At 47.5% G+C, this 16,163-nt stretch overlaps 1 protein-coding gene across 1 annotated transcript; it reads left to right on the top strand.

Moving 5' to 3' along the window:
• Window positions 1-254: 254 nt before the first annotated feature.
• Window positions 255-15,897, top strand: rpl18 (ribosomal protein L18). Its single transcript, XM_063034894.1, has 7 exons — window positions 255-324; window positions 505-591; window positions 5,511-5,618; window positions 7,414-7,512; window positions 13,930-14,053; window positions 14,303-14,372; window positions 15,777-15,897. Exons 1-7 carry the CDS (start codon window positions 322-324, stop codon window positions 15,850-15,852), a joined length of 567 nt encoding a protein of 188 aa, XP_062890964.1. The 5' UTR covers window positions 255-321; the 3' UTR covers window positions 15,853-15,897.
• The last annotated feature ends 266 nt before the right edge of the window (window positions 15,898-16,163 follow it).

The following is a 16,163-nucleotide window of genomic DNA, read 5'->3' as shown; positions in this document are numbered from 1 at the left end:
GTTGGGTGTTTGATCTTTTCTTTGAAGTAGTTCCATGGCTTTTTTGTTTCGTGGCCTGTGAGAAGACGAATGTCAGGGTTGTATATTGCATACATACTTTGATAATAAATGCACGTAGAAATTTAATTCCAATCCTGACTTTTACCTCTGCAATCTCATTGGAGCTACAGCCCGGGTTGCACAGCGTCCTCCCATTCGACAGGTGGCGCTGTGCACCAGGAGGTCAGCCTCGCGAGATTTTCTGCACCAGGAGGCCCTCCAGGAGATTAAGCCAGCGCGCAGGCGCAGTTTTCTCTCTTCCCGCGACGACCGCCGGACAAGATGGTGGGTGAGGGGAAGAGGTTGGGCTTGCAATCCGCCGCCATCTGCCGCCAGTGTGGCCCAGGGACGGCGGATGGCGGCGGCAACGGGCGCGGAGGGCGGGCGGGGAGTTGGATGACTGGGAATGGGGGTGCGGCGGCGTCTCGGTATCTGGATTAATGTGTCTTCTGTTCCCCTCCCCAGGGTATCGACATCCGCCACAACAAGGACCGCAAGGTTCGCCGTAAGGAGCCCAAGAGCCAAGACATATACCTCCGCCTGCTGGTCAAGGTCAGTCCGCTGCCTGCTGGTCTCCGGGCGGGCTCCCGCTGCTGCAGCCGCCCAGCAGGGGGCTTTTCTGGGCCAAGGGTCCGCTGCAGGAGCGGGTATTTGATGTCGAGCCGGGCAGTAAGGAGGAAGCAGGCTGGGCAGACAGAAGGGTTGTGGGATGGGGTGAGGCTTTGTCAATTGTACCCATCCCTCCCTCCCTCTCCTCCCCAAGTGGGCCCGGGGGGGGGGTGAGGTCTGAGTTACGGGAAGGCCGACGACTGGGATCGGAACGGTGCGGTTGAGTCGGGAGGAGGGAAGGTTAGACTGATGGTGGAGTAAGTTACGCCTCTGGACTACCTGTAGGTGTGCGGTGGGACGGGAGCCACAACGGGTCGTCAGAACGGCCCAACGCATCACCGGCACCCACCGACCCACCATCAGTGACATAGATACAGAAAGGTGCTGGAAAAGGGCCGGGAACATCGGGAAGGATCCCACCCACCCTGCTCACGGACTGTTTGTCCCACTCCCATCAGGGAGGAGGCTACGTAGCATCCACACCAGGACCTCCAGACTCCAAACCAGTTCCTTTCCCCAAGCAGTGAGGCTGATCAACACCTCCACCCAGTAACCCCCAACCACCACTACTTTATCACTTCTTGTTGGTCACCTTATGTACAGGCACCCCTGTGCCTGGTCTCACCTTATGGGCGTACAATCAACCTGTGTGTATAAGTAGCTTTGTTGTGTATTTATCTTGTGCTGCATCAGATTTGGAGTAACAACAAAGTTGTTCTCCTTCACACTTGTGTACTGGAAATGACATTAAACGACTGCCAGGGGTGGGTGGTAGAGGCTCATAGATGACAGAAAGAATATTCTGGCCTGTCATGATGGGAGAGTGGCACGGTAATGTAGCAGTTCGCACATTGTGGTAGTTCCCGGTGCTGTATGAAAGCAGTCGGATTATTCTCCTTCTCCCTGTGACTGTGTGGCTCCCACTTTTCCACACCTCCTGCTCAGTGGGTTAGTTGGTCACGTGGGTGTAACTTGGCCAGAAGGACTACTGCTTCATTGGTGATGCTTTCTGCACCTTTGCTGAATTCACTGATTTCATCCACTTTGCCTCCAACTTCCACTCTGCCTTCAAATTCACCTGGTCCATTTCCGACACCTCCCTTTCTCGATCTCACTCTATCTCCGGAGACAGCTTATCCACCGATGTCCGTTATAAACAAACAGACTCTCGCAGCTACCTTGTCCCACCCTGCTACTTGTAAAAATGCCATCCCCATCACTCAATTCCTCTGTCTCCACTATATCTTTTCATTCCAGAACAAAGGAGATGTCCTCTTTTTTCAAAGGGAGGGGCTTCCCTTCCTCTACCATCAACGCTGCTGTCAACTGCGTCTCCTCCATTTCACACACGTCTGCTCTTACCCCATCCTTCCACTACCCTACCAGTAATAGGGGTCCTCTTGTCCTCATCTACCACCCCATCAGCCTCCGTGTCCAGCACATAATTCTCCGAAACTTACATCACCTCCAACTGGATCAAACACCTCCCCCCATTTTCTGTTTTCTGCAGGGATCGCTCTGTACGCGACTTCCTTCACCTGTGAGTCTGTTGGGGGTCATATACTATGTTCGGTGCTCCTGGTGTGTCCTGTATTTAGGTCCCTTACAGTCAGAAACAGGTGAATTGATCATGGGGAACAAGGACATGGCAGACCAATTGAATAACTACTTTGGTTCTGTCTTCACTAAGGAGGACATAAATAGTCTTCCGGAAATAGTAGGGGACCGAGGGTCTATGAGATGGAGGAACTGAGGGAAATACTTGTTAGTAGGGAAGTGGTGTTAGGTAAATTGAAGGGATTAAAGGCAGATAAATCCCCAGGGCCAGATGGTCTGCATCCCAGAGTGCTTAAGGAAGTAGCCCAAGAAATAGTGGATGCATTAGTGATAATTTTTCAAAACTGTTTAGATTCTGGACTAGTTCCTGAGGATTGGAGGGTGGTGGAGGGAGAGAGAAACCGGGGAATTATAGACTGGTTAGCCTGACATCGGTGGTGGGGAAAATGCTAGAGTCAGTGATCAAAGATGTGATAATAGCACATTTGGAAAGTGGTGAAATCATCAGACAAAAGTCAGCATGGATTTGTGAAAGGAAAATCACGTCTGACAATCTTATAGAAATTTTTGAGGATGTAACTAGTAGAGTGGATAGGGGAGAACCAGTGGTTGTGGTATATTTGGATTTTCAAAAGGCTTTTGACAGGGTTCCACACAGGAGATATTAATGTGCAAACTTAAAGCACATGGTATTGGGGGTAAGATATTGATGTGGATAGAGAATTGGTTGGCAGACAGGAAGCGAAGAGTGGGAATAAACGGGACCTTTTCAGAATGGCAGGCAGTGACTAGTGGGGTACCGCAAGGCTCAGTGCTGGGACCCCAGTTGACTTGGACAGAATTAAATGCAGCATCTCCCAAGTTTGCGGATGACACGAAGCTGGGCGGCAGTGTTAGCTGTGAGGAGGATGCTAAGAGGATGCAGGGTGACTTGGATAGGTTGGGTGAGTGGGCAAATTCATGGCAGATGCAATTTAATGTGGATAAATGTGAGGTTATCCACTTTGGTGGCAAGAACAGGAAAACAAATTATTATCTGAATGGTGGCCGATTAGGAAAAGGAGAGGTGCAACGAGACCTGGGTGTCATTATACACCAGTCATTGAAAGTGGGCATGCAGGTACAGCGGGCGGTGAAAAAGGTGAATGGTATGCTGGCATTTATAGCAAGAGGATTTGAGTACAGGAGCAGGGAGGTTCTACTGCAGTTGTACAAGGCCTTGGTGAGACCACACCTAGAGTATTGTGTGCAGTTTTGGTCCCCTAATCTGAGGAAAGATATTCTTGCCATAGAGGGAGTACAAAGAAGGTTCAGCAGATTGATTCCTGGGATGGCAGGACTTTCATATGAAGAAAGACTGGATCGACTAGGCTTATACTCGCTGGAATTTAGAAGATTGAGGGGCGATCTTATTGAAACGTATAAAATCCTAAAGGGATTGGACAGGCTAGATGCAGGAAGATTGTTCCCGATGTTGGGGAAGTCCAGAACGAGGGGTCACAGTTTAAGGATAAACGGGAAGCCTTTTAGGACCGAGATGAGGAAAAACTTCTTCACAGAGAGTGGTGAATCTGTGGAATTCTCTGCCACAGGAAACAGTTGAGGCCAGTTCATTGGCTATATTTAAGAGGGAGTTAGATTTGGCCCTTGTGGCTAAAGGGGTCAGGGGGTATGGAGGGAAGGCTGGTACAGGGTTCTGAGTTGGATGATCAGCCGTGATCATACTGAATGACGGTGCAGGCTCGAAGGGCCGAATGGCCTACTCCTGCACCTATTCTCTATGTTTCTATGTGTATTGGTGAGACCCAACGTAGATTGGGAGACTACTTCGCCGAGCATCTACGCTCCGTCCGCCAGAACAAGCAGGATCTGCCAGTGACCACCCATTTTATTTCCACTTTCCATTCTCTTATGTCCATCCATGGCCTCCTCTACTGTCGGGATAAGGCCACACTTCTATATTCCATTTGGGTAGCCTCCAACCTGATGGCAAGAACATTGATCTCTCCAACTTCCAGTAATGCCCCCCCCCCCCCACTTCACCATTTCCCGTCCCCTAGTACGCCTTTCATTTTATTGCTTTGCCTGCCCATCGCTTCCCTCTGGTATTCCCCCTTTTTTTCCTTCTTCCATGGCCTCTGTCTCTTTCTCCAATCAACTTCCCAGCTCTGTGCTTCATCCCTCCCCCTTCAGGTTTCACTTATCATCCGGTGTTTCTCTCCCCTCCCCTACCTTTCAACTCATACTCAGCCTTTTGTTCTCCAGTCTTGCCGAAGGGTCTCAGCCCAAAACGTCAACTGTACTTTTTTCCATAGATGCTGCCTGGCTGTTGAGTTCCTTCAGCATTTTGTGTGTATTGCTTGGATTTCCAGCATCTGCAGATTTTTTTCTTTTAAGGGCTGTGTGGAAGGGAAGGGTTAGATTGATCTCAGAGTAGGTTAAAATGTCGGTACAGTATTGTGGTCTGAAAGGACTGTACTGTGAGATGACTTTCAATGTTTTGTGGGGTGACCTTAAAACCAGATTGAGTGAGGGCTCCGCGTCTACTTTCCCAGGTCGAGGGACTGCGTGATTGGATTTTGTGTACGTAGAGCGTTGGGTTGTTGGCGGATCATCTGTATGAACGGGAATGTTGGTTCAAGACTCTTCTCCTGAAATCTGATGTAGCCTTTCTTGGGGTGTTGAGGGGTGTGCTTTGCACGGTGTTCTGTAGCTGATGACAACACTACAGTACAGGCCCTTTAGCCCACAATGCTGTGACAACTTTTTTAACCTGCTCCCAAGATCAATCTAACCCTTCCCTCCAACACAACCTTCCATGTTTCTATCATCCATGTGCTGATCTAAAAGTTTCATAAATGTACCTGCCTCTATCGGTATTCCTGGTAGCAAATTCCTTGCACCCACCGCTCTGTGTGTATAGAAAAACAACATACTGATATTTCCCCCCTATACTTTCTCCAGTCACTTTAAATTTACCCCCCTTGTATTAGCATCTCCCCCCGGGGAAAAGTCTGCGGGTGTTCACTCAATCTAATCCTCTCATCATCTTGTACACCTCTGTCAAGTCACCTCTCACTCCTTCGTTCCTAAGGGAAAGTCCTGGCTCACTCAACTTTTCCTGGTACAACATGCAAGTCCCAGTAAATATCCTCTGCCCTCTCCACGTCCTTCCTGTTAATGAGACAACTAGAACTAATCACAATACTCCAAGTACTCCACCCCTCCCTGCAGGACATTGCACAAACCCACCACTCTTATTTAAAAAAAAGTGTGTGTGTTTTAAATTCTTTTTTCCACCTCAGCTCTACAGGTTCCTGGCTCGTCGCTCTAACTCCCCATTCAACAAGGTCGTCCTCAAGCGTCTGTTCATGAGCCGCACCAACAGGCCTCCGCTCTCGCTGGCTCGCCTGGTAAGTCACAAGTTCTGGGGAGCAGTGCCCTGGGGGGTGGGGGGGGGGGACGGGACGGGACACACCAGGAATGGAGTGCTAAGCCCCAGTACTGAGGGGGTGCCTATAAACCCCTCTGAAAGGTTTCACATTTTATTGGTTTACAATACTGAATCACAGTGGATTTAATTTGGCTTTTTTAACACTGATCAACGGAAAAGACTTCCGTGTCAAAGTGAAAATGGATTTCTACAAATTAGTCTAAATTTATTACAATTATTAATCACAAAATAATTGTATAATTATTTCATTCAAGTCAAGATTTAGTAGATGCACCTTTGGTAGCAATTACAGCCTCAAGTCTCGATATATCGATGAGCTTTGTACTTCTGGACATTGCAATTTTTCCCCATTCTTTACAAAACTGCTCAAGCTCTGTCAGATTGCACGGGGATCATGAGTGAACAGCCCTTTTCAAGTCCTGCCACAAATTCTCAATTGGATTGAGGTCTGGACTCTGACTTGGCCACTCCAAGACATTAACATTGCTTTTAAGTCATTCCTGTGTAGCTTTGGCTTCAAGCTTGGGGGTCATTGTCTTGCTGGAAAGCAAATCTCCCAACTTGGGGTTCTGTTGCAGACTGCATCTGGATTTCCTTGTATTTTGCTGCGTTCATTTTGCCCTCTACCTTCACAAGCCTTCCAGGGCCTGCTTGCAGTGAAGCATCCCCACAGCGTGATGCAGCCGCCACCTTGCTTCGCGGTAGGGATGGTGTGTTTTACATAATGTGTGGTGTTTGGCTTACACCAAACAGTGTTTAGTCTGATGGTCTAAAAAATCAGACCATAAAGCCACCTTCCAGCTGACTTCAGAGTCTCCCACATGCCTTCTGGCAAACTGGCTGAGGTTTTATGTGAGATTTTCCACCAGTGGCTCTCTCTTTGCCACTCTCCCATAAAGCAGTGACTGGTGAAGCACCCGGACAACAGTTGTTGTCTGCACAGTCTCTCCCATCTCCGCCACTGATGCTTGTAACTCCTCCAGAGTTGTCTTAAGTCTCTTGGTGGTCTCCCTCACTAGTCCCCTTGCACGGTCACTCAGATTTTGAGGACAACCTGCTCTAGGTGGATTTACAGCTGTGCCATATTCTTTCCATTTCTTGATGGCTGACTTGACTTGGATATTTTCTTGTATCCATTTCCTGACTTGTGCTTTTCAGTAACCTTTTCACAGAGCTGCTTGGAGTGCTCTTTTGTCTTCATGGTGTAGTTTTTGCCAGGATACTGACTCACCAGCAGTTGGACCTTCCAGATACAGGTGTATTTCAATCAATTGAAACTCATATGAAATCTCGGCCAGAGTTTGCCAGAAGGAACGTGGGAGACACCAGTCAGCTATGTTCTGATGAAACCAAAATTGAGCTTGTAGACTAAACACTGTTCGGTGTAAGCCATACACCACACATCATCAAAACCACACCATCCCTACCGTGAAGCATAGTGGTGCACATGGTGATCTCCATTTACCTAATTGTGACTTCAAAAACCATTTGGCTGTTCCATTGATGATTTGGTGTGTTATATTAAAGGGGAGTAGTGAATACTTTTTTATTGATCAGTGTCAAAAAAGCTAATTTAAATCCATTGTAATTCATTGTTACATAGAAACTTAAAAAACCATCAGCCCAATACAGGCCCTTCAGCCAACAATGCTGTGCTGAACATGGATCTGACACAGTGAAACTCCCTGTACAGCGGAATTCCACAGGTTTTACGGGAGGAAAGCAGTGACTGACTAGCCGTGTCTCATCTGCAGATCCGTAAGATGAAGCTGTCTGGACGGGAGAACAAGACTGCCGTGGTGGTAGGCACGGTGACAGACGATGTCCGAACCTGGGATATCCCGAAACTGAAGGTGAGGCGCATCCCCTCCATCCAAGTCTGGGACTGTAGTTACTCTGAATGTGAGGGGGAGATGTCACTGAAACCTATCGAAATTTGAAAGGTCTACCCTGAGTCCTCCGCAGTGGTCCCAACATCAGCCCCTAGTCACAAGCAGCCAATCAAGAAAGGCTCCCCTTATTGCCACTCTCTGCCTTCTGCCAATCAGCCAATGCTCTATCCACACTAATATCTTTCCTGTAATACCATGGGCTCTTCTGCAGCTTCATGTGTGACATCTTTTCAAAGGCTGTCTGAAAATCATCAACTGGTTCTCTTTTCTCTGTCATACTTGTTATGATCTCAAAGAATTTCGGTAGATTTGTCATGTGAGACTTCCCCTTCTGGAAGTTGTGCTAGCTTGGCCTATTTTATCGTGTGCCCCAAAACTACATTCTCAACATCTTCCCATTACTGAAATATCTCTTCCTGCCACACCCCCCCCCCCCCCAAGACGAGTGACACTTGCAATTTTCCAGTCATCTGGAACCATTCTAGAATCATTACTGTCTCCACAATTTTTTCAGACTCATTTTTCTGATCCCTCAGATATAGTCCATCTGGTGCAGAGTCCATCTACCTTTAGGCCTTCCAGTTCCCAAGTACTTTCTCCTGAAACCTGCACTTGCCTCTGCCTGCCAGTGTCTTCCACAGTAAAGGTTGATGCAAAGTTCTTAATCAGTTTTTATGCCTTTTTCATGTTCCCTATTGAGGTGGTCCAATATCTACTCACCTCTCATACTTCACATCTGAAAATGTTTGGTATCCTCTATTGTTGGCTAGCTTACCTTCATATTTTGTCTCCTCTTCACCCCCCCCATTGCTTTTTTAAATTGCCTTTTTATTCCCACTGTCTTTTTGTCAGCCACTGTTGTATCACAGCATCTTCAGAATGCTGCTGCTTTGGGATGCATCTATCCTGCACCTTCTGAATTACTCCCAGAAACTCCAGCCTTTGCTGCTGTGCTGTCATTCCAACTCGTGTGTCTTTCCAGTCAGTTTTTGCCGGCTCCTCTCTCATGCCTCTGTAATTCAGTTTACTCCACTGTAATACTGACACATCTGACTTCAGCTCCTTTTCAAATTGCATAGTGAATTCTATCATGTAATCATCCGAAGGGTTTCATTACCTTCAGCTCCCTAATTGTTTTCGGTTCATTACACAACACCCATACAGAATAGCTGATCCCCTAGTGGACTCAACCACAAGCTGCTCTAAAAAAAATCTAGTAGGTATTCTACAAATTCTCTCTTGGGATTAAGCACCAACCCGATTTTCCCAGTTTACCTGTATATCGACGTGCTCCCATTTACCCTTTTGACATGCCTTTTCTATCTCCTGTTTTAACTTGTCGCCCACACCCTGGCTACTGTTTGGAGGTGCTCATATAACTCCCGTCAGGGTACCAACGACGTAGGTAGAAATAGGGAGGGGTTCCTGAAAAAACACACAAGGTTAGGAAGCTGAGAAGCAGGACCTTGACAGTAGAAATCTCGGACTGCCTGTGCCACACGACAGTGAGGATGGGAATAGAATGAGGTGGCAGATAAATGCCTGGCTGAAGAATTGGAGCAGGAGGCAGGGATTCAGATTTCTGGATCATTGGGACCTGTACAAAAGGGATAGGTTGCACTTGAATCTGAGGGGGACCAATATCCTTGTAGGCAGGTTTGCTTGAGCTGTTGGGGGTGGTTTAAGCTAATATGGCAGGGGGATGGAAACCAGTATGATAGAGCTGAGATCAGCCAGCGGGTTTACAAGTAGACGATGGGTGTAACATGACTAAGGAAGGACAAGTATTGATTGGATACAAGCGCAGACAGCAACGAGTTAAATTGTATCACAAAGGCAAAATTCAAAAGGGCAAAGAATGCAAGACTGAAGGTGCTGTATATAAATGCGCGTACTTTCGGAGTAAGGTGGGTGAATGTTGGTACGACATTGTGGGCATCACAGTTGTGGCTGAAAGACGGCCATAGTTGGGAGCTCGACATCAGAGGATATAGTTTGTATTTAAAGGACAGGCAGGAAGGCACAGGCAGTGCTGAGCACATCCAGGTGTAGGATAGGTGAGTCCCACGGAAGAAGAATTTCTCAAATGGCGGGGGTAGGCAAGAGAAGTTAGCGACTGCATAAAAGCCAAGGAAAGGGCATTTAAGGTAGCAAAAGTGAGTGGAAAGTTAGATGATTGGGAAGCATTTGAAATCCAACAAAAGGCTGTAAAAGGGGAAAAGATGAAATACAAAGCAGGATACTAAAAGTTTTTGCAGTTATAGAAAGAGTAAAGGGGAGGTGAGAGTTGATATTGGATGACTGGAAAACGATGCTTGTGAGGTAGTGATGGGGGACAAAGAAATGGTGGATGAACTTACTGACAAATGAGAAAATCTGCAGGTGCTGGAGGAACTCAGCATTAATGGGAAAATATACAGTGGACGTTTTGGGCCGAGAGCCTTCGGCAGGACTGGAGGAAAAAGGCTAAATTAGCTCAGATGGGCATTTTGCATCAGTCTTCACCATGGATGACACTGACTGTGTGTCAGAGGTCTGTGAGTCTCAGGGAGCAGGAGTGAGTGCCATTGCTATTAAAAAGGAAACAAAGCTAGGGCTAGGCAAACTCAAAGGTCTTAAGGTGGATAAGTCACCAAGGCCAGATCCCAGAGTCCTGAGAGGGGTTGAAGGCAAGAAGGGTGGAAGGCAAAATAAGAGAAATTACAGGCCAGTTAGCCTAACCTCAGTGGTTGGAAGCTGTTGGGAGTCCATGAGGTTTGTGGGTACTTAGAAACTAATGATAAAATAAGTCAAAGCATGGTTTCTGTATAGGGAAATCTTGCCTGACAAATCTGTTAAGAGTTCTTTGAGGAAGTAACAAGCAGGTTGGACAAAGGAGAGTCAGTGAATGTCACTTACTTGGATTTTCAAAAGGCATTTAATAAAGGGGGCCTTTTCTGGTTAGAAAGAGAACATGGAAAACCTACAGAACAATACAGGCCCTTCGGCCCACAAAGTTGTGCAGAACATGTCCCTACCTTAGAAATTACTAGGCTTACCTATGTTTTATTAAGCTCCATGTACCTATCTAAATGTCCCTTAAAAGAGCCTATCGTATCCACCTCCACCACTGTTGCTGGCAGCCCATTCCACACACTCACCATTCTGAGTAAAAAAAAACTTACCCCTGACATCTCCTCTGTACCTACTCCCCAGCACCTTGAACCTGTGCCTTCTGTGGCAACCATTTCAGCCCTGGGAAAAAGCCTCTGACTGTCCACACGATCAATGCCTCTCATCATCTTATACACCTCTATCAAGTTACCTCTCACCCTCCACCGCTCCAAGGAAAAAAGGCCGAATTCACTCAACCTATTCTCATAAGGCATGCTGCCCAATCCAGGCAACATCCTTGTAAATCTCCTCTGCACCCTTTCTATAGTTTCCACATCCTTCCTGTAGTGAGGCGACCAGAACTGAGCACAGTACTCCAAGTGGGGTCTGACCACTGGCTGACTGCCTGTGACGAGTGGTGTTCCTCAGGGGTCAGTATTGGGACTGCTACTTTTCACGTTGTTTGTCATTGATTTGGATAATGGAATTAATGGCTTAGTGGCAAAGTTTGCAGATGATAGTCTTCATCCTCTGTTTAAATCTGTGCCCTCTGATCTGTGACACCTCTGTCCCAGGATCGTGGCCTATTTGGGCATCAGTGAGGCCTATGATAAGGTTCAGCGTGGTAAGTTGCTGTGGAAAGTTAGATCACATGGGATCCAGGGAGAGCTGGCTAACTGGATGCACAGTTGTCTTGATGGTAGGAAGCAGAGAGTGATGGTGAGAGGCTGATAATTGGACTCAAGGCCCGGCCCAGTGGGGTTCCCCAGGGTTACAACCATTGCTCTTGTTATATATTGATATTTAATTATATTTGCATTTGCAGAGTTTGTTGAATTCTACTTGGATCTTTCATTGATCCCGTTGCTATTCTATAGATTTGCTAAGTGTTCCTGTAGAAAAAAGGATCTCACGGTTATATGTGGTGACATATATGTACTTTAATGAAGGCTATGGTGCAGGTAGTTGGAACTAGGCAGTAACAACAAAAACAGGCCGGCATTGACTAGAAGGGCTGAAGGGCCTGTTTCAGTGCTGCTGGGCTCTGTGACTGTGTGACTCCAATAGTATGAAGATAGGTGGAGGGGTAGGTCGTGTTCAGGGAGCAATGTGATTGCAGCAGGATTTAGACAAATTGGAAGAACGGACAAAACGAGTGTCAGATGGAGTACAGTGTGGGGAAATGTCTGATAATGCATTTTGGTAAAAGGGGCAATAGTGCAGACTATTATCTAAATGGGGGAGAAGGTGCAGAGAGACTTGGAAGTCCTCATGTAAGAAGATTGAGTCTGTGGTTAAGAATGTAAATGCCACATTTCAAGGGAAATAGAATATAAAAGCAAGGAGGTAATGCTGAGTCTTTATGAAACACCAGTCAGGCCACACTTGTAGTATTGTCAACGGCTTTGGGCCCATATCTCAAAAAGGATGTGTTGTCATTGGAGAGAGCCCAGAGGAGGTTCACGAGGATGATTTTGGGCATGAAGAGGTTAACATGTGAGGAGTGTTTGGCAGCTTTGGGCCTGAACTGTACTCTGGAATTTAGAAGATTGCAGGGGGATCTCATTAAAACCTACCGAATAGTCAGAAGGACTAGATAAGGTGGATGTGCAGAGGGTGTTTCCTTTGGTGGAGGTATCCAGAACTAGAGGGCACAGTCTCAAAATTGAGAGGTGACCTTTTAGAACAGAGGTAAGGAGGAATTTGTTTTTAGCCAGAGTGGTGAATCTGTGGAATGCTCTGCCTCAGACTGCGGTGGAGGCCAAGTCCTTGGGTATATCTAAGGCAGAAGTTGATAGTTTCATGATTGGTCAGGGCATCAAAGGACATGGCAGGTGTATGGGGTTGAGTGGGATCCGGGACTGGGCATGATGAAATGGCTGAGTAGACTGGATGGCCTAATTCTGCTCTTATGTCTGATGGTCTTTTTACCCTTGCAGTTTCTTAACTCTACCCACAATATGCTCCATCGACTACCGCCCTTTGTCTTCTGTGGGCAGGTTTCACTGGATCCCATACCTCCTAAACTTCTGAAAGAGCCTCCCATTGAGAAGCTTAGTAAAATCCATATACACCACAACCACTGCTTTACCTTCGTCAATGTGCTTTGTCACATCCTCAAAGAATTCAGTCATGTTGACTATCCCAAATCAGACTGTTTGCTTGTAAATCCTGTCTCTAGAATACTCTCCAACAAATTGCCCACTGCTGAAATGATTCCCAGCATTACCCCTACTCCCATTTTTGAACAAAGGAATGACATTTGCCATTCTCTGTGGCCAGTGAGGATGCAGAGATTGTCAAAAGCACAACAATCTCTTCCCCTGCTTCTCGGGATGTATCCTGAACACACTGCTGTGTGTACTTTTGTCAGACGTCATCAATTAGTGTGAAAAACTGTACCTCAAAAAAGGCAGCACCCATTAGAGTAAAACGAGTTGTATTTGGCGCATGTAGATCAAAGTGCACGGTGAATTGTGCTGTTTGCTGTGGGTAGCCCGTGTGGCCACAGCTCACTAGCCCTCATACCCGGTACGTTTTTGGATTGTGGGAGGAAACCCACGCAGTCACAGAGAATGTACGAACGTCTTGCAGAAAGACAGCAGTGGGAATTGAACCCCAGTCGCTGGCACCGAAGCAAGAACAGCTGTACTACACTGCCACCATTGTTAATGCACCCTCACCTGCCATCTTTTCATTAATACCATCGGGGAGAAGGTAGAAGACTCTCTTGTGTTTCAGGAACAGCTTCCTCTCCACCATCAAATTTCTGAAAGGTCCACGAACACCACCACAGGGAGACATTGAGCAAAACTGGGTTGTTTTCTCTGGAGTGGCTGAACTGTCTGTTTGTGTGTTGTACTACAATATTGTTTGGTAAATTCTAACCTGTATGCCTTTGTGGAATGTGGGAGGATACTCAGGGTCACGGGGAGAGCTTCCTTTAATAAATGAACTGCCTGGAGATCGGAGTTGATAACATTACATGAGGCATAGATAAAACAGACAGACAGAACCTTCTCCCAGGGCATGTATTTATGGTGAGAGGGGGCAAGTTTGTTTTTTTTTAACATAGTGGTAAGTATCTAGAATGTGATCCCCAAGGTGGCAGTGGAGGAGTTGCAGGCATGTGGATGTGCATGGAGGGAGACAGATGCCGTTTAGAAATTAGTTTAATTTAAACATCCTGTTTAGCAGAGGTTCTGTGCCTGTGTTGGGAAGGGGTGTCTCGAGCTTGGAGAGTGGGACGGGTGCCAGCACTCACCAGTTCTTTCTCTCCCCTAGGTTTGTGCCCTCCGTGTGACAGACGTGGCCAGGCACCGCATCCTGAAGGCAGGAGGGCAGATCATGACCTTTGACCAACTGGCACTGGCTGCTCCCAAGGGTCAGGGCACTGTACTGTTGTCAGGTGAGGCTTTCTCTGCACTGTCCTCTCAGACACTGAGTGAAGCTCCCATTACACACTCCTGGGGTTCGACGGAGAGAAGCTCCCTCCACACCGTCCCATCACACACTCCGGGAGTCAGACACAGTGAAGTTCTCCCCCCCCCCCCCCCCCACCATTCTGTCACACAGCCTGGATATCGGACAGCAGGGCAGTGGTGAAAATGGAATCTATTTGGACACGTGTGGCCATATATGTTCTGTTCTGTTGCAGGACCTCGGAAGGGACGGAAGGTATACAGACATTTCGGACCGGCTCCAGGAACTCCGCACAGTCACACCAAGTATGAATCTTTGTTATCCTTTCTTTCCATCCCTCCATTTCTCTGCTCTCCTGAAGTGGTAACTGAATGTAAGGCTATCTAAGTTGGCCGATGACACTAGATTGAATGGAAAAGCAAATTGCAGAGGATGTGAAGTCTGAAGAGGGATACTAATAAGTTAAGTGGATGGGCCGGTGTCAGGCAGGCAGAGTGGAATGTGAAGTCATTCACTTGTCCAACAGCATCAATGGAAAAGAGTAGTGGTCACCATTTCAGGCCAAGGCTCTTAATCAGGACCAGGGAAAAGGAGTGGGGGGAGGAAGGTGGTAGGTAATGGGTGAAAGCGGGAAGGGTGGGGTGAAGTAAAGGGCTGGAGAAGTGGGTAGTTGACTATGGAAGAAAGGGAAGGAGGATTGTCAGAGAGAGAGATTGGTAGGTAAGGAGACAGAATGGGGAATGGTGGGGTGGGGGCAGTTACCAGAAGTTCAAGAAATCGATGTTTATGCTGTCGGGTTGGAGGCTAGCCAGACAGAATACAAGGCATTGCTCCTCCAAGTCGTAGCAGTAGAGGAGGCCATGGATGCATGCCAGAATGGGAATGGGAAGCAGAATTGAAATAGGCGGTCATCGGGAAATCCGGCATTTTCCGTCTGACTGATTGTAGGTGCTCTGCGAAGCGGTCTCCCAATCTACAGGCCACACTGGGAGCAGGGGACACAGTACATGACCACAACAGACTCTCGGGTGCAGTGGCAACTCAGCTGGAAGGACTGTTTGGGCCCTGAGTGGTAGTGAGGGGGCAGGTGTAGCACCTGTTCTGCTTGCAAGGATAAGGGCCGGGAGGGAGATCAGTGGGGAGGCACGAATGGTCAAGGGAGTCACACAGGGAGCGATCCCTGCGGAAATCAGAATCTTCTCTGCCCCACTTTCTGCAGGGGTCGCTCGGCGTCTGCAGGTTTTCTCGTCTTGCTACCAGCAAGTCGCCGCCGTGCTTCACCATCACCATGCTCAGCCAGAGAGCAAAGTATTTCCAACTAACTGGACAGGGGATCTTATCAACACAGTTGAAGTGATGGATAAGATCAAGGCAAGGAACTTTTTTTCCACTGTTAGCTGAGACTAGAAGCAGGTGACATTCGGGGCAGTAGGTTTAGGGAGGAACTGAGGAAATGAGTAGTGAATTCTCTGCCCAATGAAGCAGTAGAGACTACCTCATTAAATATATTTAAGACACAGTTAGACTTGCTTAGCTGGGGAATTCAGGGCTCTGAGGACAAGGAAGGTGGGTGGAACTGAGTCCACAGCCAGATCAGCTGTGACCTTATTCAATGGCAGAGCAGACTCGCCGATTCCTGCTCCTGGTTCTTGTCTCTGCCCTCCTGCCCCTCCCCAGACCTCTCTGACTGTTTGCTCTCTCCTCGCCAGGCCTTACATCAGATCCAAGGGCCGCAAGTTCGAAAGGGCAAGAGGGCGCAGAGCCAGCCGGGCATACAAGAACTAAGGTGTTACTCCCCTCCCCTTGTTAAAATAAAAGACTATTTCTGAACCCCACAGCTTCTTCTCTTCATTTTACTGGGATGCTTAGTGGTCAGGGTACCGATGGGGTGCTGACCTCTCTGCTTTCGGTGTATCGCAGCTTAGTGACCTGTAGCAGAGCAGTTGGTGTTAAGCTATTGCAGAGAGTTCTGTCCTGGCCCTTCTGTAAGGAGTCTATAGTGTGCAGAGACATTGTAACTGCGGTGATTAAACAGGGGCTGCGAGGGTCGATTCTGAATTGTATCTAAATAAATAAAAAGAAATGTAGTGGGGTTT

Source organism: Mobula hypostoma, chromosome 28 (assembly GCF_963921235.1).
Source record: "Mobula hypostoma chromosome 28, sMobHyp1.1, whole genome shotgun sequence".
In the NCBI taxonomy this organism is placed as follows: domain Eukaryota; kingdom Metazoa; phylum Chordata; class Chondrichthyes; order Myliobatiformes; family Myliobatidae; genus Mobula; species Mobula hypostoma.
This window is presented reverse-complemented; position numbering and strand designations above follow the sequence as displayed.